The sequence below is a fragment of the Archocentrus centrarchus genome, chromosome 3 (genome assembly GCF_007364275.1).
Source record: "Archocentrus centrarchus isolate MPI-CPG fArcCen1 chromosome 3, fArcCen1, whole genome shotgun sequence".
Taxonomy (NCBI): domain Eukaryota; kingdom Metazoa; phylum Chordata; class Actinopteri; order Cichliformes; family Cichlidae; genus Archocentrus; species Archocentrus centrarchus.
The window spans coordinates 6,862,234-6,883,070 of NC_044348.1; the positions used below are offsets into that span (position 1 = coordinate 6,862,234).

At 40.7% G+C, this 20,837-nt stretch overlaps 1 protein-coding gene across 1 annotated transcript in view; it reads right to left on the minus strand.

Moving 5' to 3' along the window:
- Window positions 1-17,781, minus strand: part of uacab (uveal autoantigen with coiled-coil domains and ankyrin repeats b) — a 44,661-nt gene extending 26,880 nt beyond the window's left edge. The window contains exon 1 of the mRNA XM_030726376.1: window positions 17,592-17,781. Coding sequence (XP_030582236.1) covers window positions 17,592-17,639 — 48 coding nt within the window. The 5' untranslated portion in view covers window positions 17,640-17,781. The remainder of the gene's footprint in view (window positions 1-17,591) is intronic.
- Between the last annotated feature and the right edge of the window lie 3,056 nt (window positions 17,782-20,837).

Below are 20,837 nucleotides of genomic sequence, written 5' to 3' on the forward strand. Positions count from 1 at the left end.
TTCTACGTTTGGATGGCAGGGTCACAATTTGGCGTAAACATGGGAGTGTGGATCCATCCTGTTTGTGTCAACAGTTCAGGCTGGTGGTGGTGGTGGTGTAATGATGTGGGGGATATGTTCTTGGCACACTTTAACCAGCCACCATCAACATCAATATTAAACACGCAGTTGCCAATATATTTGCAGAGGTGTGTGCGAGGCTTGTTTCACATTTTGGTCATTTTTGTTTGAAAACTTTAAGAGGACCTTACAAGCCCCTGCAACTTCTAAATGAACAAACAATTAAGAATAAGATAGGCAGATGCATTTAAATGATCAAGGTGCAGGTTTTACTCTCAAATGATTTACTTAATGACATTTTTTAAGCACCAGGACAGGACAGCAACCACTGAAGATGCTTAAATGCCAAATAGTCCCTGCTCTCTTCTGTGAAATACAACTAGTAAGAACGTGTGCATAATAAAGCCAAAATGGAAATGCCAGTTCCTGTTAGTGCATGAACTTTGTGAATTTTGAGTTGAATTCTAACCATTAAATAAAAAACGATGTTCTGGTGCATTTCTTTGATAGTTAGGACAAACATACAGATATGACTGTAACTATCTGATACATGCTAAAACACCTAGAGATAATGACCAATATATTTCATGACTAAACAGAAAATCTGTATTTCTAGTTTAGCAACATGCCCAAACATGACACCAATCTTCTGCGACTATTTTTAATCACTTATCCCTAGAGATACCTGTTTGTGACATTAACATAGCTGCATGCTTTGTGAATATCTCAATGACAATTTGATTTATTGGTGCAATATGCTGTGGCAGTCAAAATCCAAAGCTCTAGCTGCGTCAGTGTAAATGAGAACCTCAAGAGCTTAAATATCAGAAACTGTGCCACAGAAACCTCTCCAAGTGGCAAGTAAACAAACAATGCAGGAACACAGAGTAGTTCGCACGAACAAACAGCTGAACACGAAGGAAATCCTGAGAGTAATTTATTAACTCAGTAGGACACTTAATACAGTAAATGTTTTCTGTTACTGATGAATGCAGCTCGCCATCACACTGCCGCCTTCTCACTGTTGGCAGGGATTTTCTGGCACTGCAGTTTTACACCAGCGCCCACCCCATTACATACATCCCTTTAATCTGTGACCACAGACCTGTGCATGACGTGGTGAGCTGTGCAACTGTCTGAGCATGTAGGATGTAACTGAAACCCCTGAGGGGCAGAGACAGAAAGGGTGCAGGAGAGAAAGATGAGGAGTATGTGAGCCAAACACATACAGACAGGAGTAGGGTAGAGGTGTGAAAGTGGCAAGATGCAGCATGCTTGCAGTCAATCTGCCATTATGGCACAGGTAAGTTGATGCTTCACAGTAAAAGTCCTTCTCGGATCAGGCCGACACTGACAGTTCCAGCCAGGTGTCTGAAGAAAAGAGGTGCTGGTTTTTGCTATGTATGTGAAGCATTTCTGGATAGCTGCTAAACACAGACTCATTCTTCCAGGGCTGGCTGCAGAAGAACAGACAGAAGCACCCTCTGCTGGTCAGCAGGAAAATAGCAAGTTGATGCATCTCTGTATGCTTGGACCCAGAGGGAAAGGTGACCAGTATCAATAGAATCAATATTACTATGCTCAGCTAAAGAGGATCCAAAGCGATCTTACAAATGATTTTTTAAAGTTAGCAGAAGATTTTATTACAAATACAAACTACAATGCAAATTTATTTTACCTAAACACAAGATGCCAGCATATAATAGAAAGGAAAAAATGTTCACTTGAATCTAGCATTTGATTGCAAAATTAAATGTACCAGAAAATTCTAACAATCATAATTACAAACTTTCTTCATGCAATCAGTGTCAAGTGCTTATAAATGATCATTTTCATGTTTTGTTCTTAGCAGCTGTGAATTTATTGGACATTCAGTGCTCACTAAACAACAGGAAGTAAAGGAAATATTGACATTTAAGTAAAAAATGTGAAGCACAAATTTACAGACTCCAGAAGAGCACAGCCTTTGCACTATGACACGCCTAAAATCATTAAACATGTAACCAACTCTGCAGATACATAAGAATAATACAGTCAACGTTGTTGAAACTAAACAGACAAGGATACAAAAACCAACTGGGGCTCTGAATATCTGTTAGAATACAGAAAGAATTACGCTGTGTAAATCTGCATGAAGTGCAAAGGTTTAACACACTTAAGTAAAGCCTAATTCTGTTGGAACTAAAATAAAACCCATGTGGTAAAGTGGATTTCTGGGAGCTTCCTGGTGATCCTCCAAAGATGTTCTTACTTGTGTTGCCCAAAATGGAGACTTGTCAGTCCAGCTACTAGGTCACACCGTTTTAGATGACACTTGACCCAGAGGGCAAAGCTTTTCCCATTTATTTTCCTCAACTTCCGAGACCTGCTGCCAGGCACCAGATCAGCTTCCCAGTTCCCTAAACCCAGTGACCCTTGCCCCTGCCAGCTCGCCTGGAAAGACAGTCAAATGAAAAACAAGCTCTATAGAAGCCACTGAAAATCAACTGAACCTGACAACATAATGCCACCACATCCCCCTCAGTGTACAACTCAACAACTCTAGCTCCACACAACAAAAGAAAAAGACACACCCCACTGTAGTGCCTTAAACCCAATAGTTACCAGACCTGTTAAACATCAGCCATTAGCACCGTCACTCTGAGGATGTTAACATACCACCATTAACATTTAGCTTCATGGAGCTGCTTTTACCACTGTGGACTCAATCCTGGTCACATCAACAGCTGCAACTGTAAAATAAATGAATACTTTTTAAAAGAATTTAAGGTACAAATTTATAGATTTGTTAAGATGGTACAAGCTCTAAAACTCTTCAGTTCATGTTCAGTTTTCTGTAAGATGCCAGCAGCTTAGCTGACACTTTTTAAACAGCCATCACTGCAATAACAATGTCACCCAGCTGAAGAATTAAAAACATGCAAGGTTATGAGTTTTGGCTCTAGATGACAACCTGTATGACTGCTGTTATTCCAGCTAGTCTGATGACATGGAGACTTAAAAAATAAATAAATACAAGAAGAGCCGTGGGGGTATAAAATGATTTCCAACCAGCTAGAGAGGAAATATTTAGGTCATGAATGCTGCAGCAAATTGGGAAAACACTGACAAAGAAAAAAAAGTGCTATTAAAATGTACATTTTCAGCCCCTGTAGGGAGCACACACTAGAGAAAGGAAAATACATACAGAAAAATCTGTGGGATAGTCATACTTTAATGATATTTAGCAGAAAGAAGTATTATGAACAATTAATTATCTGAAGAAAATGACAACGGCAAAATCTGAATAAAAACCACAGGTTACTTTAGTCTTCAGTGGCGGTATGCAGTTAAGCAAGGAACTCTTTGGGCATGCTGGTACTTGGCCACAAATACTATGCTGATGCATGTTTGGCCAGTACTTACAATACACACACACACACACACACACACACACACACACAAACACACAAACAATGAGGAATGTATTGTGAATGTGTTTGAAATATGAAATAATGCAACTTAAATGCACTATGAAGCACCACATCACTTACTCTAAGTAAGAGCTCAAATTTCCATGTAAAGTGTGACACAACTTACACAACACACCAAAACATCAGTAAACATGTTCCCTAAAATCTCCCTAGTCTCGTGTAAAGCACTCAAACAAACAATAACAATGATAACAAATGTATATATATTAAAATAAATACCAATAAACAAAGAATTATTAAAGTGCCTAAAACTACCGGAAATTAAAAAAAAATAAATAAATAAAAAGAAGTTCTTGGAAAAATCCCTTGACTCATAGGATGGAAGATAAAGATAAGCTAGATACAAAGCAGGTGGTGGCTTTCCCCTTTGACGTGGTCAAATGTGCCACACATCCTTTCCTATGACCTCTTCTTCCAAGAAAAGTCTCAAGATACAGCAAACACACATTCACACCACAGTCACGAACATCAGTGAACTCTGCTGCATTGTGTTTCTCATCAACACACACTGAACAGATCCATAAAGAGAAATACATCAAACGATAGATTACTACACACATCATGCTAATAATTTTAGTTCTATTTTCATAAAACAATCTAAGAAATCTGTTAACCTTTTTTGTGGCCACGGTAGAAATTACTTCGATAATGATTCTTGAACAGACCTCGCCCGCATCATGTGACAGAGCTTAACAATGGCTCTTCTTAAAATAAAAATAATGCAAAGAACTGAGAAATGTCAAACTGGACTTGTCTACAACTGCAGTGACAACCTGCTGATTGGCAGCTGCACTGAAGCCAGCAGCAGTGTTGAAGACAAAGGCACTATGTGGCTTCACCCCCTTGTTTCTCACTGTCTTGTTTGTACATGACAACAAAGGGCACTGTGACTTTTGAAAAAGTAACAAATCCATCCAAATGTGTTACTGACTACACATTTTTCATAAAGCAGAGGCACGTACCTAATCTGCAGAGAGACAGAAACATACAAACAGAGAGAGCACAGCTTGATTGGGCTTAGTCCCTGGCACTGAACAGCAGTTTGTCCTTCATCAGCAAAATCTTTGTCCCTCTGTTGCTCAGCATGACTGACTGTAAGTAAGTGTGTGTGTGTGTGTGTGTGTGTGTGTGTGTGTGTGTGTGTGTGTGTGTGTGTGTGTGTGTGTGTGTGTGTGTGTGTGTGTATACACAGACTGACATCAGTTGCAGCCCACCCAAAGTCAGTCAATAAATTAAGTCCCGTCTCACATCCCAACCTCCTCAACATTGACCTGACATACACTCACAGTTCATGTTAGATATAAATAGTCTGGCTAAATGCATGCTACACAAAACACAGTACAAAGACACACACGCACTTAGTCACCAGAAACAAACTTATGTTCCTTGGTAGTTGCAAATAAAGGATGAGCTCTCTGCTCCATGTAGGCGGTGGGATTGGGGGGGTAGGCGGTGGGATTGGGGGGTGTAGGGTGGGGAACAGCATGTGAACGCAGACGGGTAACACTGCTGGGATGACCTCACAGCCACTCTTATGGAGCCAGACGTTAATCCTAAAAAAACAGATCACCGTGCTGCCACCAACTATACAGCCAACACGTCACCCAGCCTAAAGCGAACGTGCTGAGTGTGACAGTTTGTCTCCTACGGTCACAATAAGGAAAACCTCGGAAGTAATGCAGCCAACTGTTTAATAAGGGAAAGAAATGAGATATACAGTGGTGTGAAAAAGTGTTTGCCCCCTGCCTCATTTCCTGTTTTTTTGCATGTTTGTCACACTTAAGTGTTTCGGAACATCAAACCAATTTAAACAATAGTCAAGGACAACACAAGTAAACACAAAATGCAAGTTGTAAATGAAGGTGTTTATTAGTTAAGGTGAAAAAAATCCAAACCATCATGGCCCTGTGTGAAAAGTGATTGCCCCCTAAACCTAATAACTGGTTGGGTCACCCTTAGCAGCAACAACTGCAACCAAGCGTCTGCGATAACTTGCAATGAGGCTTTTACAGCGTTCTGGAGGAATTTTGGCCCACTCATCTTTGCAGAATTGTCCTAATTCAGTTACATTAGAGGGTTTTCGAGCATGAACGGCCTTTTTAAGGTCATACCACAACATCTCAATAGGATTCAGGTCAGGACTTTGGCTAGGCCACTCCAAAGTCTTCATTTTGTTTTTCTTCAGCCATTCAGTGGTGGACTTGCTGGTGTGTTTAGGATCATTGTCCTGCTGCAGAACCCAAGTACGTTTAAGCTTGAGTACACGAACAGATGGTCTGACATTCTCCCTCAGGATCTCTTGGTAGACAGCAGAATTCATAGTTCCATTTATCACAGCAAGTCTTCCAGGTCCTGACGCAGCAAAACAGCCCCAGACCATCACACTACCACCACCATATTTTACTGTTGGTATAATGTTCTTTTTCTGAAATGCAGTGTTCCTTTTACGCCAGATGTAATGGGACACACACCTTCCAAAGAGTTCCACTTTTGTCTCATCGGTCCACAGAATGTTGTCCCAAAAGTCTTGGGGATCATCAAGATGCGTTTTGGAAAAATTGAGACGAGCTTTAATGTTCTTTTTGCTCAGCAGTGGTTTTCTTCTTGGAACTCTGCCATGCAGGCCATTTTTGCTCAGTCTTTTTCTGATGGTGGAGGCATGAACGCTGACCTTAACTGAGGCAAGTGAGGCCTGCAGTTCTTTGGACGTTGTTGTGGGGTCTTTTGTGACCTCTTGGATGAGTCGTCGCTGCGCCCTTGGGGTAATTTTGGGCGGCCGGCCACTCCTGGGAAGGTTCACCACTGCTCCATGTCTTCGCCATTTGTGGATAATGGCTCTCACTGTGGTTCGCTGGATTCCCAAAGCTTTGGAAATGGCTTTATAACCCTTTCCAGACTGATAGATCTCAATTACTTTCTTTCTCAATTGCTCCTGAATTTCTTTGGATCTCGGCATGATGTGTAGCTTTCAAGGATCTTCTGGTGGACCTTACTGTGTCAGGCAGCTCCTATTTAAGTGATGTCTTGATTGGGAACAGGTGTGGCAATAATCAGGCCTAGGTGTGGCTAGGGAAATTGAACTGTGGTGAAAAACCACAGTTATGGTGTGTTTTAACAAGGGGGGCAATCACTTTTTCACACAGGGCCATGATGGTTTGGATTTTTTTTCACCTTTACTAATAAACACCTTCATTTACAACTTGCATTTTGTGTTTACTTGTGTTGTCCTCGACTATTGTTTAAATTGGTTTGATGTTCCGAAACACTTAAGTGTGACAAACATGCAAAAAAACAGGAAATGAGGCAGGGGGCAAACACTTTTTCACACCACTGTATTAAAGAAAAAAAAAGAGAAAAAGAAGAAGAAAAATCATTGTTGGTCACCTGCTTGACTTTGCATTCCACTGATGTCGTACAACACAACAAAAACTGAGTATTATAACCTCTGTGACACAAATACTAACTGTAGGACTTGTGTAGAGTGGATCGGCCTTAGCTCAGTGCTCCTAGTAAATTGGTAACAGAGTATACACATATACTGATATAAATCATCTACACATCTCAGGCAATGACAGCAAGCTGCTCTGAGGTGAGAAGCTCTTCGACAGTATGGCTTTGTGATCAGCACTGTGGGGAAAGTGGCAGGGCTTTATTCTCTTCTGGACTGCAACAGAAATACTCATAAAATAATATTAAGAGACATTGTCTGAATGAATTATTCAACATAGCACTAGTCTAACTGTGTAGCTCACTATTACAGGGAAATGAGAAATTAAAATGATAACTGGGTCCTGAGATTCCTGTGTGTTCATGTGTGACATTACGAACAGCTTTCTAGGCAAGCACACATGACATTTATTCAGACAGGCTCTTGTCATGAGATTTAAACGGCCTTACAGTCTGACTAAGGATTAACTCAAATGAACCATTTAGTCTATACGAACTGAACACCAAAAAGCAAACACACACCGTTTGAAAATTAAGGAGGGTGGAAAAGAGGATTTTAATCAAATCTCACCCCCACCAACAGAACGCCTGCTGGGTGTCTCCGAGTTGCAGCCTAAACTTGCTAAAGGAGCTTCATAAGTAGGGCTTTTAAGGCTGCTCAGAGGCTAGAAAAAATTCTTGGGTGTTTAGGAGGCTGTTAAAAAAAAAAAAAAAAAAAAAAAAAAACACACACAAGTTCGCCACAATGCCATAAAGTTTATTATTACAAATAAACAAACTCTTCATCTTTCTCTAACACAGCAGTTTAGAAAACCAGCATTCTGTTCAGATGCCATGAACAAAGTCTTACATGTACTAGAAAGCTGGGCCTGGCTAAGTGACACAAAAATGTTACAAAATCTCTGTGTATTTGTCCTGCCTTACAGACAGTGGCACAGACAGTGGCACAGACAGTGGCACAGCCAGACAAAACGCTCACTTGCTGCCAGATTTAATTTCCCTTAATGTCCCGCGGTGCACTCTTTGGTGGGTAAAAATACAGCAGTAGATCTTTACATAGCTCTCCAAAGAGTCACAGTACCCACAGGCTTGACAAATCTCAACATGCGAGAACGGGCAGGTGGGAGAAAAGGTCAGAAAAGGTCAGCACCAACATAATGAAGTGCCTAGACAAACTAGCTAGCAGACAAAAGCAGCTGCAGGCAACAAATAATCCCTCCACAGGATCTGTGAAACCTGAGGGTTTCACTAAAACAGATCTATGACAGATTGTGCTGAATGGAGGTTTTTTTAGTCGTCTTTGCTCGAGCTGCATGAAACAGTGAGGCTGTAAAGGAAACTGGTGCATGCTTCACAGCAAAAGTGAATGCAAAATAGTTATAATGTTTTCTCCAATTAAGTTTTCAGAATCAATGGAAGCCAATGATTCTGATTGGTTGCCCTTCACAAACAGAAGGCTTGATCAGTAGGAGGGTGGGGCCTCTTTTGTTCACAGCCAGAGATGTGAGCAAAGAAGATTGTAATTACACAATAAAATATACAAAACCTTTCTTATCATCTAATTGACCTTCCAAAAAAACACAAACACAGCCTTGAAACAAAGAAACAGGGAAGTCAAATCTGCACTGAGCTCATCAGGAGATTCATCTGCGACTTCACAATTTTATCCCCGAGCACAGACATCTAAAGAAGCTGATAGTGATCTCTGCAGAAGACTTGGAGCCAACACATTACTGTCTCCCATCTGCACCCTCCTTTTGTTAAATAAAAACTTTGAAGCTAGAGTAGTTTCTGCTTCCCAACAAAACATTCCTGCAGCATGTGCCTCCTCTGTCATACAGTATGTTGCCATCCTCAGCACCTCCCAACCCTGCTCTCTATTTTGTGAAATAACACTACTTGGGTAAGGGAGGCTCCTACATTTCACTCTTAATGCACATGCAAACCCTGGGAAAAGACAGAAAACTGGGTGTGATCAGGAATATGCAGAAACCAGGAAATTTGGAGGAAAGCTGCAAATTTCTGTTAAAAATGAAAATCTAAATACTAATCTAAAACTAAAGATTTACAAATCCAACAGTAAAACGTTGGGCACAAATTCATATCTGTGTGAAGCCAAATGACCACAAAGAAACATCAAGATCGACTTTCATTTCTGATACAGATTTAATAAAAAAGGACTTCATGCTTTCACTTACATTTCCTGCTGAAATCCTTAACATAATCACAGCTCACAAACAAGGCTGGTTATACTAGAAAAGCAGGAAATATTTCATTAAAGGCAAAGTCTCTGCCTAAGGCAGTGGTTCTCAAATCCAGGCCTCGTGGCCCAGTGTCCTGCCGGTTTTAGATGTGTCTCTGCTTCAACACACCTGAGTCAAATATAGAAGTCATTAGCAGGACTGTGAAGAACTTGACTACATACTGAGAAGGTAATTCAGCCATTTGATTCAGGTGTGTTGGATCAGGGACACATCAAAAACCTGCAGGACACTGGGCCATGAGACCTGGATTTGAGAACCACTGGCCTAAGGGAAGCTCCCCATTAGAGTTCAATCTGTCAGAAGGCCAACGAAGGCTTTCATGATGAGCCATCAAACCAACAGGTCTGAACTTCCCTCTTTACCAGAAATATTGCTGGTACACAATGCAAAATAAAATTCAAAAGCAAAACTTCCAGAAAAAAAAAAAAAAAGCATGAACACTGCTCTACAGCATGTTGCAGAATGAGTGCTACTCACCACCGTCATATTTACTGGTGATAAATATATTTTATGCTAATTTACCAAACGGTAAGGGCATTTTACAGTTACAGCCAGAAGAGACTAGTAACATACAAAATACGGCTATATGCTGAAAACCATGAGATTTGGCAAAATACAGCTGTCTGTCAAGGAGGTTAGGCCTGAGACAATGATATGAACAAATACTTAGCAGGCCATTTCCAAAGTATTAAGCCCACTAAGGTGGCCGGTTATGTTGTCCCTAAAGCTCAGATTTCAGACTGCTTCAAACATTTTTTATACTCTTGATGATGCCAGTGAGATTTAATTATCTCAGGCAGGCTGCTTGAAGAAGCCCCACCCACTTGTTGTTTAAACCGTCTGTTTGTTAAGGGCAGCCAATCAGAGGAAAGTTTCCTTATGGGGCAGATGGCCTCAAGAGAGCTAATATTGCTGCGTAACAGCTCAGAATAAAATAAATACGACTTGTTTGGAACTTTAACTCATACAAATCTACTCCAAGTCTAATAATAAAATACAGAGCTTGAAATGAGCATTTAAACAGAACATGAACCAAATTTATATTTATGGATCCTGAAAGTGATACAGCTAATGAATATTTGTAATATAAGTTAATGTAGTATTACTTTTCTTTAAATCAGTCAGATGGCGGGTTTTACTTCGTAACTAAAATGAATGCAGAAGCGTAATTGTTTTAGCTTGTTACTGTAATTGCTGAAAGCCAAAACTCCCAAATTAAATTAATATCCAATTAATCACCCACCCCTATAAATGATATTGTAATAATATTAAAAAAACAAAAGTGATAATAGAAACAGAACCACTGCAATCAGTACATTCAGTACACACGTACTGCATTATATGCACAAAGTTAAAGTCTGACTGGTGGAACTTTGTGACTTTTAGACAATAATTTGAGTGTTATTGTTCAATTGATTTAAGCGACAATTACAGTGTCAGTCTGGCCACTCTAAATTGCTCCATGAATAGAGGCACAGTGACAACTACAATTAAGTTACAATTCAAGTGAATATCATGTAGAAAATACTGAGCAGTCACTGAAGACAGATGGATGACAGGACAGAACAAAACAGCTATAAAATTTCATGTGCTGAAAAATTGCACTGTCACAGCACAGACCCAATCTGAACAAGATAGAGATTTAAAAAAAATAAATAAATCACAACTTCTGTAACTTTTCAAACCAAGCAAAATACTTTTGTCCCCACATGTGAAATGAGAGCTAGAGAAAAAGACAGTCCTTCACCTGGAATCACCCACTCACACTTCTTATAATCTATTACACACTACTTAGATGTTCTGTTACATATAGTGCTTGGACTCAGTTTCATTTCCTACTGTTTCTGTATCCTTATGCTTAGACTAAACGTTACTAAGGGCTCAGTGAGTCTTTTAAAGATCACAGACGTGCACTATATTACCAAAAGTATTTGCTCGTCTGCCTTCACACACATATGAACTTGAATGACATCCCACTCTTAATCCATAGGGTTTAATATGATGTCGGCTCACCCTTTGCAGCTATAACAGCTTCAACTGTTCTGGGAAGGCTTTCTCACAAGGTTTAGGAGTGTTTATGGGAATTTTTGACCATAACCAGAAGTGCATTTGTGAGGTCAGACACTGATGTTGGAAGAGAAGGCCTGGCTTACAGTCTGTGTTCTAATTGATCCCAAAGGTGTTCTGTCAGGTTGAGGTCAGGACTCTGTGCAGGCCAGTCAAGTTCTTCCACACCAAACTCGCTCATCCATTTCTTTACACCAGCAATGTTGGAACAGGAAGGGGCCATCCCCAAACTGTTCCCACAAAGTTAGGAGCATGAAATTGTCCAAAATGTCTTGGTGTGCTGAAGCATTAAGAGTTCCTTTCACTGGAACTAAGGGGCCGAGCCCAACTCCTGAAAAACAACACCACACCATAATCCCCCCTCCACCAAACTTTACACTTGGCACAATGCAGTCAGACAACAAGTATCGTTCTCCTGACAACCACCAAACCCAGACTCGTACATTGGATTGCCAGATGGAGAAGTGTGATTCATCACTCCAGAGAACACGTCTCCACTGCTCCGGTCCAGTGGCGGCGTGCTTTACACCATTGCTTTGCATTGCACTTGGTGATGTAAGGCTTGGATGCAGCTGCTTGTCCAAGGAAACCCATTCCATGAAGCTCTATACGCACTGTTCTTGAGCTAATCTGAAGGCCACGTGAAGTTTGGAGATCTGTAACAACGGACTTGGCAGAAAGTTGGGGACCTCTGCAAACTATGTGCCTCAGCATCCACTGACCCCACTCTGTGATTTTATGTGGCCTAACACTTCATGGCTGAGTTGATGTCATTCCTAACTGCTACTAAATATTGACTGTGGAATATTTAGTAGCGAGGAAATTTCACAACTAGTACCACGGTACCACGCTGGAATTCACTGAGCTCCTGGGAGTGACCCATTCTTTCACAGATGTTTGTAGAAGCAGTCTGCATGCCTAGGTGCTTGGTTTATACTAGGGGTGGGACTCGATTAAAAAAATTAATCGAATTAATTCGAAGCTTTGTAATTAATTAATCGAAATTAATCGCATTTTAATCACATTTAAATATTTAACATGAGAAATATTAATTTAAGTTTGGTTGATGAATAAATCAATATACATAAGCTTAAACTTCAAAATTTAGTTTATTTTCCCACCAGTCTACTACACAGACCAACGCAGGGCGGAAGTGCTCCTGTGATAAGCAAACTCCTGAAATTAAAGTTAAGCATCATAACTGGATAGTTTTCGTCAACATTAATGTCTCACTTAATATAGTTGGAAATTAATCATTTGCTCAGCTGTATTCCTTGATGTTGAAATGTGTTATGCTTGTTTTAACAGCTTATTTTGAATAAAAGAATTAAAATTAAACCACAAAAAGGAGAAAAACTTCGTTCTCCGTTTAATCAGCTGCTTTTACACAGCTGTGCTTCGCACTCACGGTTTCTAGGCAACATGAGCTACGCAGAGGTGAGGGCAGGTGACACTGATATGAAGGCTAGCCGCTCACTTCCGGCCTTTGCGGTCTTCGTGGGCTGCGAAGGATGCGGCCCTTGAATTTTTGACATTGTGCGTCGATATAATCTGTATGCCTGGAACTCGTGCAGTGATAAACATTCCAGGGTGCAAAGTGCGATTAAAATGCATTAAAAATTTTAATTCCTTATTTTCCCCGTAATTAACGCGTTAAAGTCCCACCCCTAGTATATACACCTGTGGCCATGGAAGTGATTGGAACACCCGAATTCAATGATCTGGATGGGTGAGTGAATACTTTTGGCAATATAGTGTATGATGTAGCTGCAATAATATCATGCTCGCTCCAGGCAGCATAGATGTGCTCCTCTGTCGCAGTTTAAGTACCATGATTTAATACATTATCTGGTAAACAATATTTCCAACAGTCTTGCTCAGCAGTAGCATTACCAACAATGATCTAAGTAGCAGAGATATTTTGATTTATACTCTCCCAACATAATGCCATGTCTATCCAACATAGAATGGCAGTCACATGTCACTATCAGGGTCATCTAACTGAAGTAGCTCTCTAACTGCTTAATTGTACACTGCAAAATACTATTTCTGCAGTGATTTTCTAGCTACTCATATACCACAGGCTATTATCCTGTACATCCACCAGTTATTGGTACATGTTCCAACATGCCACCAAGTACAACAGCAGTACAGATCTCTCCTTGGGCCTCACTAATGCAGGCCTAGAGACCATTCAGTGACCCTCTGGTAACCGCTGTTCACTAGGGAGAAATGTGTAAGCCCTGACCGGCTGACAAATGGTTGCTGGTGGTTCCTGGGCACAAAGAGTCAAAGTGTGTGCTTCAAAACCTCCCTGTGATCGCTTTGGTCGCTAGCAGATTTAGGTGTGCATTGCACTCTTCACAGTTTCACTGACACTTAGCGAATAGTTGGTAAGTGTTTGCAGACAAGTCATGCCTTCCATATAAACTTCATAAACTAACCAAAGCAATCACAGGAGCTTTTCAGTGCAACGCCGCTTACCTCTTTGCAACCAGTTTCACCTGTCAGCGCCTTCCAGCAACCACTCACAACTGGTTACGAAATACTAATTTTTTTTCCTAGTGACCAGTGGTTGTCACCAACCGGTCTCTGAGGCCTGTGTGTGTTGCGCCTTATACAGCCAGTTCATGTTTTGTTCCCCATCAATCCATTTTCTTCCACTTATCCAGGGCAAGTTGCGGGGGGCCCTCCAGAATGGCTGCACTCCTCACCCTATCTCTAAGGGAGAGGGAGAGGGAGTTTTTTTCTGTTAATAATTTTAAAAACAGGTCACCATCTTGTCATGGTGAGAAATCTTCTAAAGAACTGACCTGGAGGGATGTCGGCCATAACAAAAACACACACAATCACAATGGATTAAAAGACTACAGTCAGCTGATACAGATGATTTCAGCTGGTTCTGACAGCTGGATCTTGAGCATGGGAAAATCCAGACCTGAATTTTGCTTTGCTTATTCTGGTCTGGCAAAGCCATCATGGATAAATCTGCTTCAGAAAGTCCTTATATCATGAAGGCATTCAAGCTGATGTCTGACAGGTTTAGTGTCTCCTTCTCTGAGATAACAATATGAACCAGCTCATTTGTACAACCCAGTGGTTTCAGATTCTTGGGTTGTACTGAACAAAGAAAACCCAGCAGAGTTCCCTGGCTGACAAGACTGATGATTGCTGTGGCGACAAGCAGATACTGTGGCCATGCAAACAAATCTAAAAAAAAAGGAAATAGTTTTCTCTCATTGTGCTGCTGGAGAGAACTTTTTGATTGTCCCTCTGTAGACTCAGCTCTGAAAACAACAATCTCTGCTGAAACTGAAGCAGGTTTAACATGTTTTTCCCCATCTAAAACCTGGTTTTGTGCTTATTTGAAGTGTTTGAGAAATGCTTGATCGGAATCTTGCCGATGACATTCCAAGGAACATTTTATTTTGCTTTATAATCGTTTGCATGTTGATAGGGATCTGCTTTTCATAAGCCAATACTGCTTTCCACAAAGGAATGTCTTTGAGAATTTACTGCCAGACTCTACAACCTAACTCACCAGAAACCGAGAATGATTACACATGAACTTAAGCATAAAGAAAATATCGTCGCGAGGCAGGTACAGCCGTATACGGTCAAACATAAAAACACCAAACCATCTTGTTTCCTTCCATCGTACGAGCATGGCCTTTAAACACGACAATGCTTGTCACAAGAAGCCTTGCGGTTAATCACGCGTCTCCACAGAAGAATAGACCTCTGCACAAAGGAATAACTGAAACTGGAGTCTTGCCTTTTGCAAACGTGAGCCAAACCATCAGACTTCATCCTGTCTTTAATCTACAGCTGGCATTAAGGGAATGCCGTGACATTTTGAATCCTGGTTACTAAGTTTGCAGCTTTGTTTGGCAGCCACCTTCAACAGTTTGGTAGCATAGCTGGCATTCCTCAGCTGAAATAAATTCTTGTTAATGCGTGACAAGCAAACTTGATTAGGGAATAAAGGTGAATACAAGCAAATCAAGCAGGGAACTCTGGAAGGCAACTGCAAAGAGTCTGAATATGATGCTTATGGCTTCTTTGTTAAAACAAAACAGAAAAAAATCTCTAAACTCTTACAACAGGAGACAGAACTGATAAACTCACACAAGGAGTGGAGAAAGATGGTGTTTCCTCAGTGGATTTGTTTTCTTTGGCCAGGATTGAGTTACACTTTCCTTTCAAGCCCACCCCCCCACCCCTCCTGCCTCTCCCACTTGAAAAATGCACATGTATTTCTTAATGATTAGTCACCTCACGCGGAAACAGTGAGCAAGTTCACCTCACTGTGCACCAGTCTAAGACATTTAACGCTTAATGCTGTTCACCTAACGCCTTTGGTGAGTGACTGACTGATTTACGTTTCATAAACATCAAAGGTTTCAGGATGGAAGTGAAACAGGTGGTGATGATCCAGTCCGGGTGTGTGTTTACCTGTGCCGGCACACAGATCTTAACTGAAGCAAAACTGGTCTTTAAAAACATTTAAAAGGATTTATTTTACACCTTTTATCTTTAATACCCCCCCCCTCCTTTTCTGCCTTCACAGAGGAATGCAATGGGAATGTTATCCCAGTGTAAATGTCACATCTGTTTCCTCAACACAGCCCATATCGAGCTTTTCCTGAGGGTGCTTTGAAACAAATGGAACAGAAAGGCTGCAAGCTTTTCTTTTTTTTTGTGCCTGTTTTTTGAAATGGGTGTTTCTGCTTCTGCTGTCAGAGGGGGTGAGACAGCTATCAATACAGATACAATACCATTTCAAACGCAAAGGGCTTCTCTTCTCCTCTCTCTCGCTTTTTTATTCAAAAGGGGGCCAGATAGTTTACCACACACAGCTTCTCTGGCTTTGTGCCTTTCTCATGGTAATTGCTGGGAGCTGAAAACAGAGTGCAGCGCCAAACACCCACTGCATGCTGAACTGTGCAGAATTGTAATGGCCGTCTATTCAGCGAAGTTCATACGTCATAGCTGGAAGAATCAATTCCACATTATGGTCACAGATGAGGTTATTCAAATTATGGGAACAGCCTAGAACTGATGGATGCTGCCAGGCTGAATAATTATACAGACTGTATCATATTTATAGGGAGTTTTGGTGCCATGGAGCACTGATGGCTAATTGTGACAAATGTAGTGGAATTGCAGACTTATGCTTTACATACATTGTCTGCATTTTTGTGGCAAATCAATGCAGCTCAACACAACAAATGAGTAAGTGAAAGCTGTTAAGTATAATGTTCAACTTTGTCATCATTTCTGAAGCTGTACTTCATGGTAAAACACTCAGGTCGTCAAGTCTGAGGCTCTGCTACTCTCCACTAATTAATTGTATGATAATAATAATGACCTGCTTCTGTAAAATTAATTTATAAAAAAAACTCCAGTTGTTGTTCTTGCTTTTAGAATGTGTGAGCAAAACTGAAAATAAATTGAGAATATGAAGCTCCAGTCCCAGTTTGTGGTGCTATTGTTGTTGTCTTACACTGATAAATATGTCTCTCACACAATCTGCCCTTGCTAATCTAAATGGGAAGGACAAAATATTAGAAACACAATGGAACTCAACAATGCAAAACGCTCATTTAACACTTTCTAAGGTAGGTGTTGATCTACAGGCATGTTGAGCGCACACTGTTGACAGCAATAGCTGGTAAACAGAATAAATCGGTGTATTTGGACAATCACGCTGACATTTCTATAGCTGCCGGAGAGGTTAAAGAAAAAAAAAAAACATTAGTTTTTTTCCCCTCAGATTCTTCACAAGACACAAAAGTGTGTCGAAATGCACCACAGCTTTTCAGGACCACAAACGTCCCCTGTGATAACGACATAGGAGCGCAGCCACTTTGCTGCACTGATTTGTGGCGCTTTCTTCCAGAGCGCGCTTTGTGAACAACATCAACTACAACAGCACAGCTGGCTGCAGCAGATTTAGGCCAGGTAATAAAAATTTGAACCGGGCTGCACGGAGAATAATAAAAACTGTGTCGAGCAGGCCACATCCTGCACTTGCGTGGAGCTGCAGGTGCTTGGAGATACTGTTTTCCAGGAGAGGGGGGAGCGGAGGGGGGCGCGCAGGCAGCCACCGTGGGAACATGACCACGGTTAGCGTGGTCGCTGAGGCGGGGAGGTCAGGGGTTAGTTACGGTAACTCCCGGAGGTCAAACACAGCGCCGTTCATCAGCTCACAGCTAACTGCTGCAGCCGTGAGAAACTGGAAAATTAGCAAAACTCAACAAACAAGTGTTCAACTTACTGTGATAGTAACTTCGTGCTTTTTCAATCGATACTTGAGGCTCTTCATCTTGTAAAGTGTTGGTCCCTTGTGTCAAACGTTGCCTACGCTGTACAAGTTCATAAAAAAGTACAAACGCAGTGCAGGAAGTTCTTACAAAGTAAGTTTAATCTGCCCCGTTTTCCTCACTGAGCGAGTTTCACCTGACGCCTAACCGCAAACTCCCGTCGCACTTTGACGGACACCCCAGGAGCCAATAAAACCAAAGCACCCAGGGGCTGCCTGACCTTTAATCCAATGGGCAGTCACGGAGGGCGGGACTTCCTTGGAGAGTGGCCGCTGGGAATAGTAAGAGGCGTCCTGGGACAGGGTGGGAGAAACCCGCTATGACGTCAGGCTCACCTGAAAACCGAAACACCTAGAAACAAATACCTATCAATACCCACGTAACCCGGAAAAAAAAAAACAAAACAGTTACTATCTGTTAATACAAGCATCACAATATCCTGTAACCCTCCTGCTGCCCAGAGCCATGAAAAATATTTTAATAATCACTGTGTACTTCCCTTATACTCTCTGTATAGCAGTCCCACACGTTTCATTTAATATACACTTACATACACGTAAACATATCAGAGTTCCCTAATTTACCCCAGTATAAGTTTATATATATATATATATATATATATATATATATATATATATATATATATATATATATATATATATATATATATATATATATATATATATATATATATATATATATATATATGCATAGGGCTATTTTAGATATTAGATGAACTTAATGTAATATCAAATGTTTGTCACAGGTCCATCTCCAAACATTAACAGGTGCGTTCAAAGGAGAAAATAAGATTTTCATAGGCCAGAGTTTACAGCGATTGACTGATTAAATATTTTATTGCTATGCTGTTCATACTAAAACATTTAGTTTTAGTACTAAATGGTTACTACGTTTACTATGGTTTATTTTATGCGTTTCCTGGCCTTTTCCTCGATTAATATAAGCAAATCAAATACACTCAAATATAAAATCTACGAGAAAGCAGGAAAAACAAGAGCGACTTGAGGAGAAGGGAAAACGCTGCCCCCTTGTGGTCGTTAATCACCCTGCTCTGATCCACTTAAAGGAATCAGCCAGTTATTTATTGAAAAGTAACAAGCACTTATAAATAAACAGGCATATTCCCATAATAGTAAACTCGTGGCTGGCATGTAAGCTTACTATACTACAGAGTGACTGTTAACATGCGTGGCATATAATTATTCCCATCAAAGATCCATCAGTGAAATGGAAGTTGTTATTGTTTTCGTGGTATTCCTGTTATGTTGTTTTCTTACCTTAAGGAAATACCGACCCTTAAAGCAGGACTTTGATGCTTCCTGCTCCTCAGCGTGTCTCTTGCTTTGTCTATGTCTCCGTGGCAACAGCGTTACCACGGCGACGTTGCCATGGAGACCGTCTCTCATCCACCCGTCCACACACGCACACACAAACAATGACCTGACAATACACGCGGGGCTGTATATCACATACTGAGCGGCTCAGAGGCGGTTCTCAGGGTCCAAACAGTCACTCACTGTCAGAAATTATTTACCTGTCACACCTACATTGTGACCACGTGCAGTTTAACCCCACGTAATTAATGTAAATGAATCACAGCTGATGCGCAGATCCAAAGTAGCAGTTTTTTATCTGTGTTTATATGTAGCATTAATCAGCATCACAGGTGGATTAACCTGCAGGAGATCTTGGAGCAGCAGCAGTGTGCCCCCTAACAGCCCGCTGCTCTGTGTTTTCATGCAGCCGTTTCTCTCTGCTGAAGAGCCTGAGTCCAGATGTGCTGTGTGCATCTCTAATTAAACACATTTATAAACATTTAACAGAAGCAAAAAACACAGCTTCGGGACTAAAGTGTTGCACAGTTCTTTTCACTCAGTGTTCTTATTTTATGCTTCTTTCTACTTGTGCTTTTTAATATATTTCAGAGGGGAATATGCTTTTTACTCTACTTTTAATATAGCAGCAATAGTTATTATAGTATAAGAATAATATGGGCCACTTTAGGATTGATATTTATGTAAATATTTATGTACTATTTAATATGCTAATAAAATATAAGCAAAAATAAAATGCAATTACTTGGAAATCAATGAAAGTTGTTTAATTGAAAATAATTGAAAATTGAAAATTGTCAAGATGATCCCACACTGCTTCAATAATGTTGAGGTCTGGACTCAATCCATGACTGATAGAGTTCCCATTGTGTGTTTTTCTGTCCAGGTGTGCTTTTACTGCACTGGCAGTGTGTTTGGGATCATTGTCATTGAAAAGTGAAGCCGTTGCAAATCAGGTGAATAAATCTGATGGTAGTCTCAAGAGCTTGAAAAAAGGCAGCTGGACTTCTTTAATTTTTTTGAAGACATTTCACATTTTGGGTGAAACCACTGTGAGACCATGCCCCACCCTATTATGTGACGTTCTGAGGTCACCTGAGGTAAGGTGTGAGTGGGGCTAGAGGCACCTGGGAAGGGATCTCAAGACTGCATTGTAGGTGGCTGACAGCTGGTATTATAAGCTACTGCCTCTGTTCAATGATAGGAAACCTGACACCCCTGGTTTTAATGACCCACACCTTTTTTCACACCTTGGCTCATGTGATGATGCACATGATCAGTTGTGGGTCAATGACAACCTCCAAAGGGGACTAGGGTTCAAATACCTGGGAGTCTCCACCTTTTGGTTTTAGAACTTAAAGAAGCCTCTTCATGATGAGAGTTGAAATGTCCAGCCTGTCAAACTGTTTTATCTTTGGCATTTTTCAGATATTCAACTAAAGAAATATTTTTGCAAGTAACAAAGTGCCTGAAGATGTAAAATGGGTTCTGTGCTAAGTTGTGTGCTATGTTTAGACACAGCATTAGTTTGTCCCTGGATTCAGGTACCTTTTTATGCATGAATAATTTATAAGTCAGTGTTAAGTGGCTTAACTCTGAAAATGGTCAGGTACACAGACTGGACTGAGTGAAAAAGCAGCCAATGTCCAAAGAAAACTGTGAAAGAGCTTCAGAAAGCTGGAGAATTATTGCACAAGACCACTTTAACAAGTTAAAATGAAGTCTGGCTTCTTGGAAGCAAAATATACAGAAATACAAGGTGGCTGAAGACTTCTGCACAGCACTCTTCATAACATTTATATATCCTTAACTCTCACACCACATTTTTCAGGACGGATTCTTGCG